The 24,941-nt window shown below is 46.6% G+C and overlaps 1 protein-coding gene across 2 annotated transcripts in view; it reads right to left on the reverse strand.

Moving 5' to 3' along the window:
- The window catches only part of LOC122705120 (death-associated protein kinase 2), a 138,030-nt gene that overhangs the window by 42,073 nt on the left and 71,016 nt on the right, over window positions 1-24,941 (reverse strand). For both annotated transcript variants that reach the window (XM_043920329.1, XM_043920328.1), the window contains exons 3-4: window positions 16,572-16,793; window positions 9,487-9,625 (exon numbers count right to left, since the gene is read on the reverse strand). In XM_043920329.1, the coding sequence (XP_043776264.1) occupies window positions 9,487-9,625; window positions 16,572-16,793 (361 nt within the window). The remainder of the gene's footprint in view (window positions 1-9,486; window positions 9,626-16,571; window positions 16,794-24,941) is intronic.

The raw sequence follows: 24,941 nt of genomic DNA on the forward strand, positions 1-24,941 counted from the left end.
GTCATCAAGACAGCATGGTACTGGCACAAAGACAGAAATATAGATCAATGGAACAAAATAGAAAGCCCAGAGATAAATCCATGTACCTATGGACACCTTATCTTCAACAAAGGATGCAAGGATATACAATGGGAAAAAGACAATCTCTTTAACAAGTGGTGCTGGGAAAACTTGTCAACTACTTGTAAAAAAATGAAACTAGAACACTTTCTAACACCATACACAAAAATAAACTCAAAATGGATTAAAGATCTAAATGTAAGACCAGAAACTATAAAACTCCTAGAGGAGAACATAGGGAAAACACTCTCTGACATAAATCACAGCAGGATCCTCTATGACCCACCTCCCAGAATATTGGAAATAAAAGCAAAAATAAACAAATGGGACCTAATGAAACTTAAAAGCTTTTGCACAACAAAGGAAACTATAAGCAAGGTGAAAAGACAGCCTTCAGAATGGGAGAAAACAATAGCAAACGAAGCAACAGACAAAGGGTTAATCTCAAAAATATACAAACAACTCCTGCAGCTCAATTCCAGAAAAATAAATGACCCAATCAAAAAATGGGCCAAAGAACTAAACAGACATTTCTCCAAAGAAGACATACAGATGGCTAACAAACACATGAAAAGATGCTCCACATCACTCATTATCAGAGAAATGCAAATCAAAACCACAATGAGGTACCATTACATGCCAGTCAGGATGGCTGCTATCCAAAAGTCTACAAGCAATAAATGCTGGAGAGGGTGTGGAGAAAAGGGAACCCTCTTACACTGTTGGTGGGAATGCAAACCAGTACAGCTGCTATGGAGAACAGTGTGGAGATTTCTTAAAAAACTGGAAATAGAACTGCCATATGACCCAGCAATCCCACTTCTGGGCATACACACCAAGGAAACCAGATCTGAAAGAGACACATGCACCCCAATATTCATCGCAGCACTGTTTATAATTGTCAGGACATGGAAGCAACCTAGATGCCCATCAGCAGACAAATGGATAAGGAAGCTGTGGTACATATACACCATGGAATATTACTCTGCCATTAAAAAGAATTCATTTAAATCAGTTCTAAGGAGGTGGATGAAACTGGAACCCATTATACAGAGTGAAGTAAGCCAGAAAGATAAAGACCAATACATTATACTAACGCATACGTATGGAATTTAGAAAGACGGTAACAATAACCCTATATGCAAAACAGAAAAAGAGACACAGATGTACAGAACAGACTTTTGGACTCTGTGGGAGAAGGCGAGGGTGGGATGTTTTGAGAGGACAGCATCAAAACATGTATATTATCAAGGGTGAAACAGATCACCAGCCCAGGTTGGATGCATGAGACAAGTGCTCGGGGCTGGTGCACTGGGAAGACCCAGAGGGATGGGGTGGGAGGGAGGTGGGAGGGGGGATCGGAATGGGGAATACATGTAAATCCATGGCTGATTCATGTCAATGTATGGCAAAAACCACTACAATATTGTAAAGTAATTAGCCTCCAACTAATAAAAATAAATGGGGGGGGAAAAAAAAGGAGCTGGGCTTTTGTTCAGCATTGCAGTTATGATCATTAACACTAAAAAAAAAAACTGAGCCATGTAAAAATATCATTTTAATATTAATAATTAAATTATGGAAATATGTTTAATTAAATTATATTTAAAACACAACTTATTGCTTCTAATTTCTACTATATTTTATTATCTTTTATGTTCTTGAAGTTATTTAATGCCTTTTCTCTCTGAATAGAGATCATGGTATGTTACTACATCATGGTATGTTACTGCACCCCTATTCCCAGCTCTAGTCAGTGTCAGAAATATTGGTACCTTGAAATTGGCCACAGTGGGTATATTTACACCACAGAAACTGGCAGACAATACAAATCAGGAATTGAATTCTTGATTCTAGACATAGGAAGTGCTAAGGATCACTTAATAACAGAGACCAAACTATGTGTGCTGTGTCTCTAGCTATTATTTTGTGCTACCAGAGAAAACTGAGGAAATATTTTTCAATATTCAGAAATTATTATCCAATTCAGCAAAGAAGCCACTCACATCACTGAAGTTGTGAAGTTCCAATGCACAAGCAATATTCATTGCTTCACTTTCACTTTACTTATTAACATAAACAAAAATACCAACCAACAATCCTGTTGGAAACTACACTCATCTGTCTACTGCATCCATAGGTTGGCTACAGATACAACTAATGAAAAGTGTTCTATGAGAATCAATTTATTTTGTGAAGTTAACAAAATAAAGTGTTATATATTTTATACTTGTAAATTATATTATAAACCTTTATATCAGTAGAATTTATAGTAATCTAGTGTGTCTGTACATATATTTGTTTATTGGAGTGCAGCTATTACCAGAAAACCACTGCACAGAATCTGAATAGACTAAATTACTGTTTTACTAATTCCTAAATTACTAAATTCCTCACCAGTTTCCCAGGTGAGGAAACCGAGGATCAGAGAAGTTAAGTAACTGCTTCAAGGCCACACGACTACCAAGTGGTGCTGCTAGGTTTTCACTCAGGGATTTTAGCGCCAAGATACCTGCTGTCTGCACCACCCTTCACCACTTCCAGAATCAGATTCTTTCACTCCTAGTGAGATCAGCGCAGAGGGAGGGCTGATGGTGGAGATGTGAATGGAACCTAAAAGGTACTATTTGAACACATGATACTTCAGTGGAGATCAGGCCTGGGCAGGGACCCAGAGAGGAGGATGATGGGCACCCGGCAGTAGCAGGGGTCTCTGAGCAACTAACAGTGATGACAGAGGTAATAAGGACCAAAGAGGAGGAGGGCACTGCATTTTTCTCTTAGTGTCCTCATCTGTAAAACAAGGATCATGGTATTTACTCCAAGTCAGACCAACTTCACACCCAGTGTCCTGCCCGCCCTGGGAATCTGCCCAGCCTACTGGCTGGAACACACCACCTTATTCATTCCCCTCTTGGGTGTCTCTATGCCCACCTCCTTTTATGAATCCCTTTGGAGGAAAGAGAGGAATAGGGAGAAACATGGCCTCATAGGGAGGCTAGTTAAAATTCACAGCCATCACTTGTAACGAGTCTTGGAGTTTGCAGGACGCTTTCAGAAATACTGACTTCTCCCTGGCCCCTCACTCCTCTCCCAGGTGAGGAAGTGAGGGGCAATATTATCTCCACTTTCAAGGCCAGGAAAGGTCAGTCCATGACCTGCCCAATATCCCCTAGCAGCACTGAGACTCAAATGCAGGCTCTACCCACAATCCCCTTCTCTTTCTGCTTCCCATGTGGCCTCTTGCTGTTTCTTATAAGAAGCAGTTGGTTGGTTTAATGCTCCCCATTTACCATCAAATTTCAACTCTTTCAATAATGGCTCTCCATAGTTGATTTTTTGCTACATTTTGTTTCCTTCCTCAATCATTTCGGAGCTCAGTGTCCTCACTTCACTTCTCCTCAGATCACTCTAGGGTGGCCTCATAGTAGTTGATGAAGCAGCCAACATGCATTCCTAAGGGTCCAGGCTCCCAGGCTGATACCTGGGGCTTCATGAGATGAAGAGTTCATGGGGGCACACGCTGAGGCTGGGGCACAAACTAAGCTTTGGGTATGCGGACCAGGAAACAAGGTCCACCCTCAGAATACACACAATGGTTAAGGAAATCAGGAGAGACTTACATAGAAGCCTCAATAGCAAAATAAATCATTACAGAGCAAACGTGTGCTGCTTGAGTTGAATATAGAGTGAAAAAAGCAGGAGAGAAGATTGTAAAGGTTGTACAGTTCTCACGCACATACACACACACACTGTTCATAAAAAGCTGGAGAAGATACACCAAAAAGTTAATAGTGATTATTTTGGAGTAGGGAGTCTGTAGGTAACTTCTTTGTATGTTTCTGTATTTTCTATGACTTATTACTTTTTATAAGAGCATAAACAACCATCAGTTTCATTTAAAAGATGCTTACTGAAGATCTTTGGTTCACCTCTTTCCCACATTCTTATCATTACCTCCAACTGGCTCACTCTCTCCTATTTACTCTCTCTCCTCTGCCAGGAGAATTTGCTTTCTAAATCAGAAATAGAATAATGTTTCTCTACCAATTAAAGGTCTCCCACAAATTACTATTAATTTTTTTAAGTGTGATAATGGCATTATGGGTTGGTAAGAGACTGAATTTAATCTTGAGAGATGCTTATTGAAGTATTTAGAGTAAGGGTCAATATAGCTAGAATTTTCTTTCAAATTATACCATAATTTTTTAAATTACATATATTTTACTATTTATTTTTAAATTTTTAGTAAAGATATTTTAGACACACATATATGTATATATAATGCTTTTGCTCTGTGCTTAGTCTTTCAGTCATGTCTGACTCTTTATGACCCCATGGACTGTAGTCCGCCAGGCTCCTCTGTCCATGAGAATTCTCCAGGCAAGAATACTGGAGTGGGTTGCCATTCTCTTCTCCAGAAGTTCAAGTACTAGCCCTGTCATTTAATACCTGTGTGGTCTTGGACAAGTAATTTAACCTCTTTTAATCTCAAGTGCTTTATGTATAAAAAGTAAAAACACCTTTCACCTCGTGGGTAGCCACGAGAATCAAATGAGAGGAGAGATGTGTAAGCGTGCTGTCCTCTAGAAAGTATCATGCACATTAAAAGCATTATTAGTGGGAATTCCCCAGTGGTCCAGTGGTTAGGACTTGCCGCTTTCACTATAGGGGCCCAGGTTCAATCTCTGGTCAGGGAACTGAGATCCCGCAAGCCATACAACATGGCCAAAATCAATAAATAAAAATAAAAGCACATTGGTGAAATTCTAATAAATAAGTTCTACTAAGCTAGTACCACTAGCTTCCCAGGTGGCACTAGTGGTAAAGAACCCTCCTGCCAATGTAGGAGACTTAAGAGACATGGGTTCGGTCCCAGAGTTGGGAGGAGTCCCTGGAGAAGGAAATGGTACCCACTCCAGTATTCTTGCTGGAGAATCCCATGGACAGAGGAGTGTGGTGGGCTACAGTCCATAGGGTTGCAAAGAGTCGACGTGACCAAGTAACTTAGCACACACACACACATAGTATCATTCTTAAGAAAGCTTGATGAACAGAACCAACACATCATGAACATAAAGACAGCTCAAAGGATGATCAGGGCATAGATTTAGATTGTTGGAGTATCTTGTTCAGGAATTCACTCCTCCTAACACTGTTTATGTAAATCAAAAAGTCCCTTCAGAGTTCTGGGTTCCTAGTTCATATACAATTCCATTTAGTTCTCATGGTGTATTCTTCTTGCTTAAAATACCCATCAGATCTGAGAACCACCTTCCATTTCTGAATTCTGAGGTTGGCTATGGGGAAGTATGGGGGAGACACACCCATACTCAGAGGGGAAACTCCCAAATCCAAAATACACAGAAAACCACACAGAAACGCCCTCTGCAAGGCCTTTATTGGTATGGACTCACATACCAAGGTGAGGTTCCTGGGTGGTGTTGAGCCACATTTCCTGGTATCCATCCTCCAGATGGTACCTTGGGTGCTACCCAGGATGAGGGCAGTCAGCCCAGTGTCACGTCCAGGGCAACATCATCCACCTGCACCCCTCTACCTACTCAGGCCAGCAGGCCTGTCCACGGTGGGTTTATAACACACGTCAAGGTGTTGTTCATTCTGCGTAGGCAGAGAGCTTACCCCTTGGAAGTGAGTGTCTCTTGGTGAGAATTGTGGTTAGTTTTTATTCCAGATGGCCTCGCCACCAGTCTCACTGCGGCCATCTGCCCGTAGAGGGTGGGTTCTTGTAAGGCAGGTGCCATATCTTATTGATGTTTGTCACCCTGCCCTTAAAGAATAATACAACAGTCCCTCAATATATGTCACGTCATGGAATTGAAAACTGCCCACAACCTCTTCTGCCTTTTCCAGGTGCTATCCATGTGTGCATCTGTCTTATTAAAGCATTCATTCCTTCATTCACTCATTCATCCAACACTGAGTAACTCACGTGTCAGGCACTGCACTAGAGACAAGAGCAGAAAGTCACGCACAGGAATAAATGCTCCCAGTGGAAGTCTGTACAAGGGGAAAGAGAAGCAAGGAAGCAGGCTAGCTCTTCGTTACGCTCTGGGAGGTGGCAAGGCATGGGAAAGGCTTCCCAGAGGAAATGGCATTTCTGTTGGACCTGGAGGATGAGCAGGAAGTCCACAGGCAGAGAAAAGGAAGACTAGTAGCTTCCTGGATGTGCACAGCATGAACAGCGCAGGGGAGGGGAGACAGGGCATTTATCTGTCATCTTGGTGCCTGGGGCTCGTGTTTTGGAGTGGGGAAAGGGGAATGAGGCCAGAACTGGGGCTCAGGCAGTACAAGACAGGCCTGAATGCCATGCTGAGGATAGGTTCATTTGTCCTATGGGTGACAAGGGTGCATCACAAATTTCCAGGCAATAACATGCCATGATCGGTTTTCACCAAGACTGTTTACTGTACATCAATCTTTTCATTCATCAGCTCTCTGCCACAAGACTGGGAGTATATCATAAGTAGGAATACAGTCTCACCCTCCCTGGCACTAGCACAATGGCTGACGTGGGAGGAGAGGTCATTCCTATTCCAAAGGCCAGCCAGAGAGCTGACCCTCCTCCATCACCTGCTCCTTCCAGTTAGAAGGTGAGCGTGGAGAATAGCTCATGAGTAAGGGCGTGGAGATAACATGGTGACTGAATTCATGGGGCGGCCAAGCTAGCCTGACTCACTTGGCAAGAAGTAACAGAATACAAGAGGAGGGGAAGGCCAAGAACCCTCATGGAGAAGGAAAATCAGCAAGAGAAATGTGTTCATATAAAATGAATCGTATATGGTGAGAAACAACATGGAATCAGGAAGTCCCCTCTAAGCCACCAGCTGGAACTCCTGCACGAGCCCCCCCAGCGGCAGGAAGTTCCAGCCAAGGGGAACACGTACTCACATTCTGGCTCCGGGAAGTCTAGTCAATCATGAGGTAATCCCACTGAGTTCCAGCTACTCATCACTTCTGAAGTTGCCCAGCTGGGCCTGGGCCAAGGGACCCATGGGAGGGGAGTCAGAAGGCTCAGAGTCCACACAATGCTAAGGATACGAGGCAGGGTGGGGGTTACCAGCATCTTCACCCTAGCATCCAGGAGAAACCCAGACCGTCTCCAGGTTGTGGAAAACGTCCAGATTGAGCCCAGGAGCCAGACAAGAATCCCCCACCAGCAACCCCACCTAACAACCACGCTCAGCTCTCTGCTGGGCAACTTTGAACTGCACTAGCAGGCTTTGTCGGAGAAGGCAGTGGCACCCCACTCCAGTACTCTTGCCTGGAAAACCCCATGGACGGAGGAGCCTGGTAGGCTGCAGTCCATGGGGTCACACAGAGTCGGACACGACTGAAGAGACTTAGCAGCAGCAGCAGCAGCAGGCTCTGTTTTCCTACTCTAGCAGGGCCCAAAACAAGAGCCGTGTTTTCTTTTCCTCTGTTACGGGAAGGGAAATAACAGTACCAGCTACTATTACAGAGCATCTATCTAGTATCCAGCACTTAATCCTGCTTCTGTCTCATTTCTACAACTCTGACAGCTAAGTATTATCATTTGTGTTCAAGAACCCAATCTGGACCTCCTGGAGCCAGAAAAGACACAGAAAATAAGTCAACTATCCACAGCATTATCAGGAAGAAGTCACAGGTGAATCCAGGTAGCCCATTTCCTGCTTGGTGTATTATCATCCTGAGGTCCAAAGGCCAGCCCAGGCCAAGGACTCCTTGATGACCCTGATTTGTATTTTGTGACACCCGAGCGAGACTCTGCAAGATAGCTTCTGTTGGAGGAATTCAAGATACTGCGACAATTAGACTAAGGAGGGGAGGCTCACAGCAGGTCACCCCACAGGGCAGAGAAGGAACTGGGCTGGAATCCATGTGTGGGATGTGAGCCCATGCCCTGGTGCAGCCAGTGAGACCCTAGGCACACCAAACCCTCTCTGCACCGGACCCCAAGCCAGTGCTTGGGCGTCTTCCTGGACTCTGCCTTCCCCCTCATCTCCCACATCTAACTAGGTACCTAATCAATCTTCAGAGCAACCGTAATAGATCTTGAATCCATCCCTCCTCAAATTAATTTGGCACTTGCCACATCTCACCCAGATTACTGTCCCCATTCTATCTGTGCTCCCATTCAGAGGGATCGTTCTGAAATACACATCTGCTCTCTTCACCTCCCTGCTCACTTGGTCCCGTATCTCTAAGAGTAAAGTTCAAATTCCTTGGCTTGGCTCCCATACCCTGAGTCTGCCTCCTGCTCTCCCCCAGGTTCTCCAGTCAGCACATTCAACCTTTGCCTGAACTACCCTGAATGCTATTTCAGGACCATGTATCTGCTGACCTCTCTTCCTTAGAAGGCCCTTCCCCTCTGATGATGCCTGATAATCCTTCAAAATTCAACTCAAATACCACCTCTTCCAAGAAGTCCTCTTAGACACCACAGTCTGACTTAGATGCTTTCTTATTTAGATGCCCAGCTCCCATGTACTTCCCTCTATCACAGCACTTAGAGTTATTGATCTCTCTTTTCTGATTCCTGCAGAAGTTCCTGGAAAAGAGGAACTAAGCTCAGAGAAGTCCCAAGTTGCTTTTGTACCTGTAGCAACACCCAGACACTCAGCACAGAGGTTGAGACACCACAGGAATTTCTGCACAGCAAAATGAGTGGGTCTCCTCCCTGGTAAGTGGGTCCCCCTGATCACAGGTTGGAGGATCTTTATGCTTCACCTGTCTGTAAAGGCTCAACAGTCTATGAACCTGAGCTCAGCTACTATGGGAACCAGTCCTTTGACTCTGACCACACTCTTGCTTTGTGAAGTTCTATGTGGTCACCATGGACTTTCTCAACCCTGAACGCCAGTGACCACAAATGATCAGTGGCCTCTGGAAGCAGTTTCATGGCTACAGGAAGGGGTAGGGTGGGGGAATGCAGGCAGTGGTCACTGGGCTCTAAGATTTCCAACCTCTGGTCAAGGGATGCTGGTCGCTGTGCTGGGTCCAGAGCGCCAGGCAACCTCAGCAGTACTCATCTGAAGGCATCTAGCTCTGCTGGCTCGGGAATGAGCTCTTGGTTACTGAAAAGTTCAGTCTTGTGAAATGGGTTTTGTTTCACATTTCTGTCCGTGGCTCACTTATTTAAAAATTACACCCCAAGTGCCCCCTGAAAGAGATAAGGTACCTGTAGTCTGATTCAGAAGCTTCTTGCCATCAGCCCCTACATGAATGAAACCTGATCTGTGGAATGAAACTCAGGACAGGGACACTCCTGGGCCATCATTTCTTTTCCAGGAGCTCAGAGTCTTCAACTGTAAGATGAGGGAGGAAGGTCAAGTGAGTGCTGACCCCTCCTGGCAATGACATTTGGAGAGACTGGGTCCATTCTTCCTGAACTGACTCTTTTCCCTTCCCCCCGTCACTGACCTTGAGATCAAAGTGAGCGATTTTCTTGGCATGAAGGTAGTTCACCCCTTCCAGGATCTGCTTAATGAAGCTGGTGGCCTCCTCCTCACTCAGGGATTCCTTCTGGGCCAGGAAGTCGAAGAGCTCTCCTCCGGACACTCTGCAAGACACCGGTAGGGAGGGCCCAGCCCCAGTCAGTCCCATGTGCCAGAAGCCCAAGCCCCTGCCCCCGCCCCTGCCCCCAGGCACTCTGCAGGGCAGAAGCCCCTCATCCACCTCTCTGGCTCAGTCCAGCCAGCACAGAGACTGACTTTGCTACTACTTCTATTTGCTGTGTTCCCCTTGGATCACAAGAGGTGGAACCCTCAGGTGACAGCAAAAGGGCCTCTGCTAACACTCGAGGCTCAGGTCCCTGGTTACCCTGGGTGCTCTCCCGCCATATGACTGAGGTGACCGAGGACAGAAACAAGTGCTATGTGGGATGACAAAGAGGAACATATGCTGGGCCAGAAAATGGAGACTTAGTTTCCAGTCCAGCCCTGCTACTGGCTTTGGACAACTCCCTGCCCCGCCTCCTCTAGGCAGGCCTCAGTTTCCTCACCTGCAAAATGGGCAGACTGACCATGATTGTTCACAAAGCCCCTTTCTGTGACTTTATAGAAGGCATGACCTCTTCAAAGGCATATCCTTACCTTAACCATCAAGATCCATCCTTTATATTCATCTTTCAAAACTCTAAAATACTGCTTTTGTCCTCACACTCCACTTTTCAGTACGTTATAGTTGATGTGGCAGGAAGAGAGACCAACAGAGCAAAAAGAATCTCCCTTGTAAAGACTAGTTTACAGTTTTACCTGAATTCGGGATTTAGGGTTGCCAGACAAAATGGGAGATTTTTATTTGCTAAATCTGGCAGTCCTACTGGGCGTGTTTGGCCTCTGACACATGCTGAAGTATCTAGCCGGCACATCTCAGGAACTGGGACATAGTCAATGCTCACCCCAGGAAAAGACCTCAGGAAGGGATCAGGGCCAGGGGATCCAGGAACTCAGGATCACCTGGAAAACTTGTTGAACATGCACATTTTCAGGTCCTACCACAGACCCTACCAAATTAGATTCTCCAGCAGCAAGGCCTCAGAACCTGTATTTTTGTAATAATAGCAACATAATAATGGTAATTGATAGTCATTGAATACTTGGAGCATTATGTATACTTTTTGCACATTAACTCATTTAATCATCACAACACCCTATGAGCTAAAGGGTGTTATTATTTTGCTATCTCACTGTTGAAGAGACAGGCTCAGAGAGGTTAAGTCACTTGTCCAAGGTCAAACAGTCAGTAAGTGGTAGAATCAAGATTCAAACCCAAGCAGAATGACTCTCAACCACTATACCTTAAGAGACCTCAGATGATCTTTTAATGGCTTCTGTCCATTTTGGGAATCATTCACGCCCTGTCACCTAGTCCATCCTAATTAAAGAGCCTCAAAATCTTTTTTCCTTTCTTTAAAAATATCCATACATGGATCCACTCATCAATCTTAGCATCATGAGAAACAGAACAACTGGACATGCCATGATACAATAGGGAATACACAGCAACACCTACAATGTAATACAACTTGAAAAATTGAAACTAAATCTTAGCTTAAGCATCTTGTTATAAAATCACTGCTGTTGGTAAAAGGAAAACTCAAAGTCACCCCCAAGCCCTGGGCTGTCCCCTGACATCCCCGTCCAGCTGCATGAGTGCCCTCTCACCCTGGGCTGCCAGTGTCTGGCTGGTTCTCTCCCCGGCTACATTACCTTTTGCTCTCACAGCACTGTGTGCAAGAAAGACATTCAAGAGAAGGTGGATGAATAAAAGAACAAAGGAAAGAAGACATTTAAAATAGCAACACAGCAAGACTTCACTGGCAGTCCAGTGGTTAAGACTCTGCGTTCCCAATGCAGGGGGCATGGGTTCCATTCCCACAAGCTTCAAGGTGCGGCCAAAAAATAAAATAAAATTAAAATAAAACTTAAAAATAAAAGAAAACACTAACATGGCACAGAATATTCTATATCATAGAGAAGTGAAACCTTGGCATTTGCAAGAGACCTGTTGGAGTCCTTTGCAAATTTTCCAATCCACAGTGTCCCTTGGGAACACACAGGACCCAGCCCAACCTTTGTTCTCATACTTGCAGGCTTACTGGGTCATGGGAGGCTGTGACCTCGGGCATATACTGCCCTTCCTACCTTAAACTGAATGATGCATAAAGGTAAAAGAATATCATGATAATGCAGATGTGTCCAGTCACCCAGAGTTACTGATGTAAGGCCCTGGCTGGGTGAGGACTTGGGGTGGGGGGTCAGTAATCAGCTGCTCTACCTGAAAGTGTGATCTGGGCAAGAGACCCGGACAAACATGGTCTCCTTTGGATGAAGAGAGGAACAGCTATGGTGGCCCTTAGAATTGCCCCTAGAGACTTGGAAAGTGGGAGGCTGATGAGCCTGCTGGGGTGACGGTCCCAGCCCTGACACCGAGGCTGGGAACACGTGCATCAGCTCTCAGGCATGTCTTCTCAAGGGTATCAAGAAGCCTGGGTTTTGTTTCAACCCAACTGCTACCCTCTCAATGTAGTTTCTCCCCAGAGTTTCTCAGCTCCACGGCTTCGGCCCTGGAGTCACCCCCTCCACCCAAGCTTCTCTTCTCTCACATCCCTAAACAATTTAACTTAGAGAGGAAAAGAAAAACATAACAGCCTGGCCTCTGCTCTGCTCCCAGTCCCCAGGACTCAGTGCACCCACTGAGGTATCACTTTCCACCAGCCTGGAGTCAAGGGGGCCCCAGAGGGGTCAGGAGCCTGGGACGGGAGGGCTGCCCAAACCTTCCAGAGCAGACTTACATTTTTCAAAGCCAACTCCACATATGACATGAGTTAATTTCTTCAGAGTTTGAAAATATTCTTTACACCCTACAGAAGTCAACTTATGTGCTGTACTGTGCTAAGTCACTCAATTGTGTCCAACTCTTTGTGACCCCATAGACTTAGCCCTCCAGGCTCCTCTGTCCATGGGATTCTCCAGCCAAGAATACTGAAGTGGGTTGCCATGCCCTCCTTCAGGGGAAGCTAATTTATATGGATAGCTAAATCCTTCCCACCCCTGCTTTCATCAGTCCTAGGAGAGGTGGCTACAGCACTGGCCATCATGGATGGGGTAACAACAGCTGAAGGGGACTTAAATCAGGGCTGGGATGCCCTCTGAGCACTGGCCATTTCAGCAGGAAGCAGGAGGAAGCCCTGCACCAGACAACAGTGCTGAGAGGTAACTCTATCCACAAAATCTGCAAACATCAACAGATGGGCTCTGACACCCGTGTTTAAGTATCAGGCAAACCCATGAACCTGGTAGGGCACAGTGAGGACCAGAAGGCCGAAGGTTCCTGAGCAGCTCAACAGTGGTGAACAAGGTCACACACAGAAGCACATGGAAAGGGACTTCCCTGGTAGTCCAGTGTTAAAGAATCCGCCTTGCAATGCAGGGGACACAGGTTCGATCCCTGGTCAGGGAACTAAGATTTCACATGCGGTGGAGCAATTAAAGCCTGTGAGCCACATCCAGAGAGTCCATGCAACGCAATGAGAGATCCCGCATGCCACAATGAAGATCCCAAGTGCCGCAACAAAGACCTGATGCAGCCAAATAAATAAGTAAATATATTTTTAAAGCCCATGAAAAGCCCTTCTCTCCTGGAAGGTCCTTCTCTCAGACCCTGCTCACACAAGGCTGAGACACTGTCTTAGCAATCCCTAGCACCACAGATTGGCACCCTGAGACAGTGAGACAGCTTGAGAGTTAAGGAGGAGGTAGAGAAACTATGAACAGACAGAACTTCACGAACAGAGCAGCTCAAGCAGACCACAGGAGTCCTAGTATGACAAGGGATGTTATAGGCGGTGATGGCTCACAAGAAGAGGGCACGTGATTGCTTGCTAGCCATGGTTGGAGAAATGACCATGACCTGCTTGGAGAAACAGCGACAACTCAAGAACATCCTAGATCCCAACTCCTAGGCTTCTACAAAGAGACAGTAACAGACAACTTCCCCAGAAAACACAGAAATGCCAATTAAAGTGACCAAAACAGCAAACAATCCCCAAACATCATTGTAACTATAAAGGACTTAGGGATTCCCTAGCTGTCCAGTGGTTAGGACGCCACACTTCCACCACAGGGCGCATGGGTTGGATCCCTGGTCTGGGAACTAAGATCCAATATGAAGTACAGCATGGCTCCCTCACCCCAAAAAATATATATACACACAATATATATATATGTACACTATATATATATATATATATATGTACACTATATATATATATATATAATATATATTCAATATATATAGAGAGAAAGACAATAAATAACGGACCCTGCTTTAAAAGAAAACCCCAGCGTTGGCAAGGCTGCAGCGAGATGGGATATTCCCATGTTGCAGGTGGTACTCGTTAACCAAGACTGTCCTTGGTGAAAATGTCAGCTTGGTCACTCCATTCCTGAGAATTTATCTAAAAAAAAATAATTCAGAAGAAAATGGGAAAATATGGGAAGAAGTTCCTTTATGGCAATAAAATCTAATGGTTAAAAACTGAGAAATCAAATGTCCTACAACAAGGAGATATATGTATATAATTCAATGAAAACATAATATAATCAGTGAAAAGGAAAAAAGCTTTTCATGACATTATGTGAACTTAGTGCGGGAGGGGGAGTAGAGCAGGAAACTGTACAAGGACAAAGATTGCACACAAATAGATAAAGACTGAGAGCAAGCACAGGGAAACATAAATGGCTGTGTTTGGGTGGTTGGCTTCTGAATATAATTTCTTTTTTAGTTGCTATAAGGTTTTTTGGGCAATAGACTTAAAGAAATGGCCTGGCTTTCCCAGCAAAGGTGGGCTTGTCACTCTCTGCTGGGAACCAGCATGCCATCTGCTGACCCTTAGCCTTGGGACACGTCACACCTCGGGCCATCCACAGCGCTGGCTGCACTTGTAGGAACCCCCCAGGCTTGTCTGAGCCAGGCAGGCGTGTACAATTGAAGGAGGAAACAGACAGAGCTGGACTCCATCTTAGGCCAGGCTGCGAACATTAGGCTACACACATGGTCACTCTCCCAATGGACTCTGAACTTTGTGCCCGGTGTCTATAGAAGTGGCATACCAATGGGAAACCAGACCCCTGGATTAAAGAGCCTCAGGACTTGTACTTGGACTCTCCGTTGCCTAAAAGAATATGCTAATTATCTCTGTAACAGAACAAAGTCGTAAATTCCATTATGTTTATCGGGATATGACCACAGTCCTATTGATAAATGTCCACTGTTTATCTAGTCTTGTGACACATGAATCATGGGTTAACTTTGATTGTATCTCTGTTTTACCTTGTCAAGACTAGTTTCAAGGAAGTTGGGGAGGTAGGTTTGAGCAAGTACACTTAGGGTATATAAGGTTTTCACAAAAACTGGTCGGGGTCCTTGACTAAGAGGAGACTCTGCCTTGGGCCTGCCGGTGTAATAAACTGCACTCCACTATCTGCACTGTCCTTCTGAGTGAGTTTGTTTTCCGGAACACGTGGCTACAACACAATGACTAGTCCAACTGGCTGAGAGGCCCCTGGGAGAAACATGGAGGACTTTGGAAGTTAGAGGAGGGCAAAGCATGGGTGATTCTATGCACTGGAATGTTGAGTTGGATAATTTAAGAATCCAATGCAAGAGTATGCAAATGCCCATCTGCTACATAAATCTATAGCCTGGCAACACCAGAGTATGTTCTCAAATTAGAATGGTCTCCAAAGTCAGGTGGCCCACCCAACCTGCAGGTGGGTTAAGGATGGCTGCCAGCTTTACAGATGAGAGCTGAAGCTCAGAGGGGTGAGGTGACTTGCCCCAGGTCACAAAGTCAGGGGCTGCTGAGACAAATGCCACTACTCCTCTGCTCACTGGCAGATGCCTCACGCCTATGAGGCTCAGAACACTCCCAACGCGGGGTCTCGCTGCTTGACTGGACACAGCCATCGCCACTTGTGCCACAGTCCAGCTCAAACTCTATGGTCCGCCAGAGCCCCACACCCCCAGTCCATGGAATTGTCTCCAGGAGGGACATCAGGTGCCCGACCAAACCCCAGAGTCTTGGTATATCACCCATCCAAAGTCTTCCAGACTTGGAATGAAGGTTTCCCCAGCAGGCCCAGCCCAAGGCCATCCCACCTCACACACACAAGCAGTGTGGCCCCAGCCCTGGTGCCACTACTTCCTGGCTGTAGGATCTAATAAGTGACCTGGACTTCAGTGTTCTTGTCTGTAACATGGAGATAATAAGAGTCTCCGTGTGATAGGATTGTTATGAGGATTAAATGAGATAAGAGACATTCTCGGCAAAGTGAATACAAAGTCCTCTCGGGGTAAGTAGAACCCTTCCCTCAACACAGCTTCTTTGAAAATTGAACAGGATAACTAGCACAAAGGACCTCGGCTTACAGCAGAGCTCTCTAAATAATTGTTGCTACAATAACCAGTATTCTTGCCTGGAAAATCCCATGGACAGAGGAGCCTGGCGGGCTACAGTTCATGGGGTTGCAAAGAGTCTGACACAACTGAGCGACTATGCACGCATGCACAATAATAACAAAGGCATCAGACACAGTACAAGGGCCCTGGGGTTTTCAGGGAAAGGGCTGGGGAAGGGCTTCACAGAGCTGGGAGGGTGCTTCTTCTTCTCTTCTTTGAAAAACAGACTCTCTTTCATGGCCCTCCTGCTCACCCCGTCCACCCTCTAACGTGCTCACCAGCCAGGAAAGGACCCCAGCGCTGGCCACTTCTTCCCTTTGATCCCCAGGGTCCAGTGAAAGCCAGACCTAGACCCTGGCCCTCAGTCTCTGCTGCCTGGGTTCCGGAGGAGGAGCGGGTAACTGAGGGTAACCGTCCCCTACTGACTTCATCTCCTCCGGGTCGAGCTTCTGGCCGGCTGGTTGCTGCTCCCTCTGGGGCCTGTGGCTGGAGGGCCCCCCTCCCCACGCCTGCGGCCCGCAGGGTCCCAGGCTCCCACTCACAGCTCGAGGATGAGCACCACGTCGGTGCGGTTCTCGAAGACGTCGTGCAGCGTGATGACGTTGGGGTGCAGCACCCGCCGCAGGATGCTCACCTCCCGCTGGATCTCCTCCAGGCACACGCCCCGCCGGCTGGCCCGGCTCTGCCGCTTCTTGATGAACTTGGCCGCGTACTCCAGCCCCGTGCTCTTCTCCCGGCACTTCTTCACGATGGCGAACTGGCCGCTGCGGGGACACAGACACACACAATGAGGACATCACTGCAGTCCTGGGAGAAGTGACCTGGCCGCCACCCCCCGGCCACAGCAACTCCTTCTTCCAGGGCAGGACAAGTCACGTCATCAGCCAGGATCCCCACCTGGCCATCATCCGGAGACGGAGACAGAGCAAGTTCTGGGCTCCCCTTCTGTTCCTATGAATCCTTTACTTTGTACTAGGAAGGAATGGCAGTGTTGTCATTCCCAGTGTACAGATGGGAACACTGAGGCCCTGAAAGGCTACTGGTTTGATCCAGATGACACAGCTTCAGCTAGAACCTCTGTCTTGGATTCACCAGATGAAACCACAAGGTCCAGAGGTTTATACTACTTAATGGAAAGATTTTAAAGGAAAAGCAGGACTTCCCTGGTGGTCCAGTGATTAAGACTCTGAACTTCCACCACAGGGGGTACAGATTTGATCCCCGGTCAAGGAACTAAGATCCTACAAGCCGCAAGGTAGGGAATGAATGAATAGTAAAAATGGTCAGCACAATTTACTAATAGTAACAATCATCTGTTTGGGCCTCCCTTATCTGGAAGCAAGGACAAACTCATCTATTTAGAACTGTAAGGAGACAAACCACCTCTCTAGTCTCATGTTCGCACCTTGGTTTCCAACCCTTCCCAACAAATCAAACTTCAATTACCTGACACAAGCCGGGTAGTGGCTTGGAGAATAAGAAGACAGAGCAAACACCAGGCTAAAGCACTTAAAGACAAGGCCAGAGGCTATGCCAGCGGGGCTGGGGGGATCCCGGTGGAAGTGGGGATGGGGTGGAGGCAGCCTAACATTGTTAGTAACCTCGGTGGGTGTTTCTCATGATTAGAAGACAGATAGTCCATGGAATTTTCCAGGCCAGAATACTGGAATGGGTAGCCATTCTCTTCTCCAGGGGATCTTATCAACCCAGGGATCAAAACCAGGTTTCCTGCATTGCAGGCGGATTCTTTACCAACTGAACCACCAGGCATGCCCAAGAATACTGGAGTGGGTAGCCTATCCCTTCTCCAGTGGATCTTCCCAACCCAGGAATCAAACCAGGGTCTCCTGCATTGCAGGTGGATTCTTTACCAGCTGAATTACCAGGGGAGCCCAGATAGCACCAGAGAATTGTAAAATATTAGGAAACTGAGGCACAGGAGACATCAAGTGACTCACCCAAGGTCATCACAGAGTTAATGGCAAAGCCAGGCCAAAGAGTTGAGGACCCTGCCCAGTGTTCACAAACTGCTAAGACAGTTGAAGGAGTCAAGACTATGTTTAGTGACCTTCAGGGCTGAGCCTGAATCCTTCACTCCAGGGACCTAGACAGCATCCATGAAATTGTGCAAACTTGGAAAACTCAGCAGTGGCCACAGGACTGGAGAAAGTCAGTTTTCATTCTGATCTCAAAGAAAGGAAATGCCAAAGAATGTTCAAACTACCGTACAGTTGTGCTCATTTCACATGCTAGCAAGGTAATGCTCAAAATCCTTCAAGCTAGGCTTTAGCAGTACGTGAACCAAGAACTTCCAGATGTACAAGCTGGATTTAGAAAAGGCAGAGGAACCAGAGATTAAATTGTCAATATCCATTGAAAAAAAAAATTGTCAATATCCGCTGGATCATAAAAAACCAAGAGAATTCCAGAAAAACGTCTACTTCTGCTTCATTGACTACACCTAAGCCTTTGACTATGTGGATCACAACAAACTGGAAAATTCTTAAAGTGATGGGAATATTAGACCACCTGTATGCAGAAACCTGCCAAAGTGGCAGGTAGCCCCAGGCCAGCCTCCCTGAGTGCTCTAAAGGCAGCCCCCTACACACACACACAGAGGGAAGGGCAGCGGCCTTCACCATCACTGGGGGTGATGTTAAGGCAATAACTGGGGGCCACTCTCAGTCTTTGCAGACTATCTAATGGCCACCCTCCTGGGGATCCTCCCACTCCCCTTCCACCAGTGTCCCAGGTTTTCCTGACACCCACAATACCTACTGCTTGAGACAAAAACCATAACCACCACTTTGGATGTACTCTCTTAGGGGCGCTGGGGTAAAAGTTACACACAAAGAAGTGCTCTGGATACAGTAAGTCCCCTACATAAGAACGAGTTCCATTTCAAAAGTGTGCTCGTAAACCCATTTTGTCTGTAAGTCCAACAAAGTTAGCCTAGGTATCTGACTAACACAATCAGCTATATAGTACTGTACTGTAATAGGTTTATAATAACTTTCACACAAAGAATACGTAAAAAACATAACAAATAAAGAAAACAGTTTTAGTCTTACAGTATAGTCCCTAGAAAAGTGCAGCAGTGCAGTACAACCGCTGGTACACAGGGGCTGGCATCGAGGGAACAAGCAAGAAGAGTTCCTGACTGGAGGAGAGGAGGTGGGAGATGGTGGAGCTGAAGGATCGTCAGCAATAGGAGATGGAGGGCAAACTGCAGTTTCACTCACACCTGACACTGATGGGACGCACGTTTGCATCTTTGAAAGTTTGCAACTTGAAGGTTCGTATGTAGGGGACTTACTGTGTTTGCCTCAGCCTCAGAAACTAGTAGCACATCTGAATCACTCCGTTACTAGAATAATCCTCAGTGAGACAGCCTTCAAAATGAACCCAAGTGATCAAAAAAACAGACCCTCAAGTAGAGCAAGTGAGGAATAAGAGATGCCATTCTGTGGCAACCATCGTAGAGATGTCACCACACACCTGTTCACACATCCCTCCATCCCCTCATCCCCCTTTACCCAGGGCTACCTGAGCATGTACTCTGTGCCAGGCTCTGCCTGCACAGCAAGGGGCAGGGACCAAAGACTCAGACATCAGGTATAGATGGAACTCTGGGGAGGGAGAGGGCCCCGGTGGCTGGGCTGGGAAGGCTTTGTGGAGCCATGTATATATCACACTGTCTGCTAACTCTAAAGTTTCAGCTATTTATGCCCCATATACCGATTGTGGGCTGTCTACACATGAGGGCCTGATGCAGGTGGGGTTAAATCAGGCCTCCCAAAGTCAGAGGGAACACGTGCAGCAAGATCTCAGGTCCCTGAGAGCAACTCCTGGCCTTGGGACATCAGGCCTCTTAGCGGTGCCAGCAAACACTGAACAAAGCCTCGAGTCCCAGGCAGCTGTGCGTCTCCAAGTCAGGACGGCCACGCTCCTCTCCTCCCTGACACCTCAAGGAGTCTGGCATCAGCAGCCCTGAGGGATGGGAAAGCCAAAGTGTAAGGACTTTAAACTATTTGTTTAAGCTTATGGAGCACAGAGGTGGAGGCAGAGGATTTTTATAAAGCAGAGCTAAATATTTCAGATCACCTTGACAAAAAAGCTTTCCCTTCTCCTTAGGGGGAAACAGAGGCATTTTTCTGTATCACATGCCTGAAAAATTCCTCTAACTCTCAAAAAGCAAATGAGTGTTTGCTTTTGAGTGTTCTCTCTGTGAGAGCAGCTGAGGCAACGAGAGGTGACTGGGGGTCAGGCCTAACAGGAGCAGGCGTCCTCCTCCCGCCAAAAGGAGGTATTCTGAGAGCAGGTGACTAACACAGAGCCAAATACCAGCCAATGCCACTCATCTTGCGTCTCTTTGCGAGACAAGGGTCCTCCGCTCAGCCTGCCCGGGGAGCCTCAAAGGGAGCAGGGGCCACTCGCTGGTCTCCTCTCTCCTCGGGCAGGTGCTGGAACGTGTGGAGTATGTGCTCCACTAGGCCAGCCCTGGGCAGGAGGAGCAGGCTTCCAGGTCAGACAGGCCTGGTCTCAGGAGACATACACTGTCACCTGGGGCCGGTGGCCACCTTCTCTGTGCATCAGTTTCCTCATCCGTAAAATGGGAACTGTGATTCTCTGCCAAGGAACTGTGAGGACTGGAAATAGGTCACGTCAGGGGGGACTTCCCTGACGCTCCAGTGGCTTAGACTCCACGCTCCCAATGCAGGAGGCTCAGGTTCGATTCTTGGTCAGGGAACTAGATTCCACAGGCCACAACTAAAAGATCCCACATGCTGCCACTAAGACCCAGCACAGTCAAGTAAATAAATGAATATTTTTTAAAATTAAAAAAAAATACTTCATTTTGGCCTGCAGATAAATCTAATAAACGGTGACTAGTGTTACTGCTATTAGTTTGTTGCTCATGTGAAGGCAGAAGTAAGTCGCTGATTTACATGGACTTCAATGTGTGGCCAGCGCATCAGTGCAATTTTAACACAGGTCCCCACCCCAACCTACTCTCCCTGATCCCAGTGCACAGTCAGTTTGGGGTTTATCTTCATTTTAAACAATTCACCAACTCTATTCATCCTTAGAGCAGTGGTTCTCAACCCCGGTGGCACACCAGAATCACTGGGGAAATCTTAAAGTTACTGCTGCCTGGATCCCACCTCCAGAGCTTCTGATTTCCTCGGACTAGGAATCAAGATATTTTTTAAAAACATTCTGGGACTTTCCTGGTGGCGCAGTGGATAAGAATCAACCTTCCAAATCAGGGGACACAGGTTCGATTCCTGGTCCAGGAAGATTTCACATGCAGGAGAACAACTAAGCCCATGCATCACACTTACTTAGCCTACACTCTAGAGCCTTCGAGTTGTAACTACTGAAACCCACGCACCTAGAGTCTGTGCTCTGCAACAAGAGACACCACCACAATAAAAAGCCAAAACACTGCAATGAAGAGCAGCCCTCTACTTGCCACAACTAGAGAAAGCCTGCATAAAGCAACAAAGACCCAGTGCAGCCGAACATAAATAAATCAACTTTCTGGGTGACCCCGATGTGTAGCCAGGGCTGAGAAACACCAGCTTACAACAGTCCTCTGATTATCTCCATTTTTCCATATGAAAAAAAGTACACCACTGTAACTCATATTATTCCTTGTCCTTCTCAGTATTGATATATTACCCTCTCCCTTAGATCTTTCATCTGACCATGAGAAGGAGGGAGAGAGGAGAGAAAAGGGAGATGGGGAGTGTTGTCTCTTTCATCAGGACAGGTTTTGATTGATTTGCAAATCAAGACAGAAGATGACCCTGGGCTCTGGGGAGTAACAGGAATGGAACCTCCCTGGTCCCTGTACCCACAGTAGAGGCACAAAAGCCAGACCTGAGATGGCTCTGCCATGCCCATCAGAAGGCACCTGCAGACCCATGGGAAGGTGGAAGCAGTGATAGTTATGGGCCTTTTTCTGTCCATCAGGAAGGCTCTGAAGCCAGAAATTCAGGCCCAGGGGCACAGAAGTTGCTCAGCTATGCTACAGGACCAGGGGTAGACAGGGAAAGCCCCTCTAGGTTAAGACAGAGCCACCCAGGCTATCAGCCTAGGAGGGAGCAGAGGGGAGCCGCCAATAGTAAGGGAAGTAACTGTCAATACAGATTTAAAAATCATGGGAATACTGAAACACTGATGCACATACGCAAAGCACGCATATGTCTGTCCCTGCAACAGTCAGTTCCTAACTCTAATGCAGCAAAGGGCGGGTAGTCAGGAGGTCCAACTTCTGACCCCGACCTGCCCCCAAAGCTTCATGGGCTTGGATAAGGAGCTGCCTTTTCAGTCCATTTTCCTTCACCTGCCACCTGTCAGAAAGCTTCTGAGGGGAATTCCCTGACAGTCCAGTGGTTAGGACTTGGTGTTGTCACTGCCATGACCTGGGTTCAGTCCCCAGGTTCCCACAAGCCATGTGGTACAGCTAAAAAGAAAGAAAGTTCCCGAGAGTCCACGACAACTCTGAACAGAAACGAAATTTTCCCTTCACTCTCCAAATTCCATCTCTGGGCTGCTGTCTGGGGTCTTGGGTTCTGGTCAGATCCCACCTGCTAACTGGTCACGAGCCTCGGGAGCCTGTTCACCTCCCTCGGCCTCAAGGTCCTCCCTTGTCAAATGAGGATGAGAAAACCCAGCCTGTCCACCTCACAGGGAAAATCATGAGGTAACTCCCCAGAAAGGACTAAACCATCCAACCAGTAGAAAGGCAGGAGGCAGGGGTGGGTGGAACACTGTGCCTGAGGCTGACTTGCAAAAGTCACGTTAGGAGGGTCTCGTGAAGGACAGTAAATCCACGAGACATAGAAACTAGTTTCCCTGCTCCTGCCAGCAGCTCTCCTGCAATTATATCAGGAACATGCTCCTCTTCTCAGAGGACCCAGCTCCTCACTTATTCAGTGTCCCTGGAGGACAAATGAGGCTGTGTGGAGATTAGTGTCACAGACAGGACTTGGCAGGGCCTGGGGAGGGTGGGGGGGCACCCCATTAGAGTCTCCTGTTTTCTGTCCAGGAATCAGATGATGAGGAGTAAACCTGGAACTGCTTCTCAGAACTCAAAAATAGTTTGGGACTTTCCTGGTGGTGCAGTGGTTAAGAATCTGCCTTCCAGGGGCTTCGCTGGTGGCTCAGTGGTAAAGAATCCACCTGCTAATGCAGGAGACACGGGTTTGATCCCTGATCCAGGAAGATCCTACGTGCCGCAGAGCAGCTAAGCCTGTGAGCCACAATTATTGAGCCTATGCTCTAGAGCTCAAAAACTGCAACTACTGAGCTCATGTACTGCAACTACTGAAGCCTGTTCGCCCAAGAGCCAGTGCTCCGCAACAAAAGAAGCCACCACAATAAGAAGCCTGTACATTACAACTAGAGAGTAGCCCACACAGCAACAAAGACCCAGAACAGCCAAAAATAAACAAATAAATTAAATTATGTTTTTAAAAATTGAGGGATGTAGGTCTGATCCCTGGTTGGGGAACTAAGATCCCACATGCCATGGGGCAGCTAAGCCTGTGCCAGAACTAGAGAAGCCCATGCACCTAGAGAAAGACCCAGTAGAGCCAAAATAAAATAAATAAAAAATATTTTTCAAAACCAATTCCTAAGTTTCAGGGAAGAGCCTGGCTCAACTGCTCCTGAATTCTTTACCGCCCAAGAGTAATCTGGGTGTGAGCCAAATCTCACACCTGGGATAGATTTTGTATAGCAATGTGGACATCACAATATTTACATCCAGCTTTTCTCTCTTCATGCTAATTTCACTTTTATCCTCTCTTAAATGTTTGCTAACATCATTCTTAGCTCCATTTTACAGATCAGAAAACAGAGGCTTAGGAAGGTTAAGTAACTTGCAAGTTGGACCAGGTAGCAGGTCCTGATAGAGGGACTAGGACATAAAGTCATGTCAACCAACTCCAGCTTCAGTGAGACTCTCCAGGTAACTAGCCAGCAGTGATGCACCAAGCAGAAAGGAAGGGCCCCACCCCAGAAGAGAGGAGAATTTTATCATTGATATTACTAACAATTGCCAATGCATGGTGATAATAAATAGTAGACTGATTTGGGGAGACTTCCTGGGTGGTCCAGTGGTTAAGAATCTACCTTGCAATGAAGGGGACTTAGGTTTGATCCCTGCTCAGGGAATTAAGATCCCACATGCCATTGAGCTCTCGTAGAGCCCCATGGAGCCCTCTTGAGAACCAATGCGCTGCAATGAAAGATCCCGCATGACTCAACAAAGACACCACGTACCTCAACTAAGACTCAATACAATCAAGTAAATAAACAGATTTTTTTTTTTTTAAAGTAGACTGGGGACTTCCCTGGTGGTGCAGTGGTTCAGAATCCACCTGCCAATGCAGGGGACACCAGTTTGATCCCTGGTCCAGGAAGATCCCACATGCCGCAGAGCAACTAAGCCCTTGCACCACAACTACTGAGCTCATGAGCTGTAACTACTGAAGCCCGACTCTAGAGCCATGCTCTGCAACAAGAGAAGCCACTGCAGTAAGAAGCCCATTCACCACAGCCAGAGAGTAGCCCCTGCTTGCCACAACTAAATAAAGCCCTCATGCAGCAACAAAGCCAAAAATAAATCAATTACTTTTGAAAAGAAAATAATTTTTTAAAGTAGAATAAGTTTTATTCAATTTTTATCATTGGTTTTGAATTCTCAGAAGACAATGCACCTCTCAGAGCCAGAATTAAGACAGATCACTCCCACGGTCCACCCACTCCCACAAGGTTGGCTATGGCCAACTAGACTTGTTCTTACAACTCCCCAGGGATGACTGCCAAAGGCATTTTTAAGGTTTATTGATAGAGTGGGTCTAACTCATTTTCTCTCTCAGACAGTCCAAAATGTCCAA

The sequence above is a fragment of the Cervus elaphus genome, chromosome 12 (assembly GCF_910594005.1).
Source record: "Cervus elaphus chromosome 12, mCerEla1.1, whole genome shotgun sequence".
Taxonomy (NCBI): domain Eukaryota; kingdom Metazoa; phylum Chordata; class Mammalia; order Artiodactyla; family Cervidae; genus Cervus; species Cervus elaphus.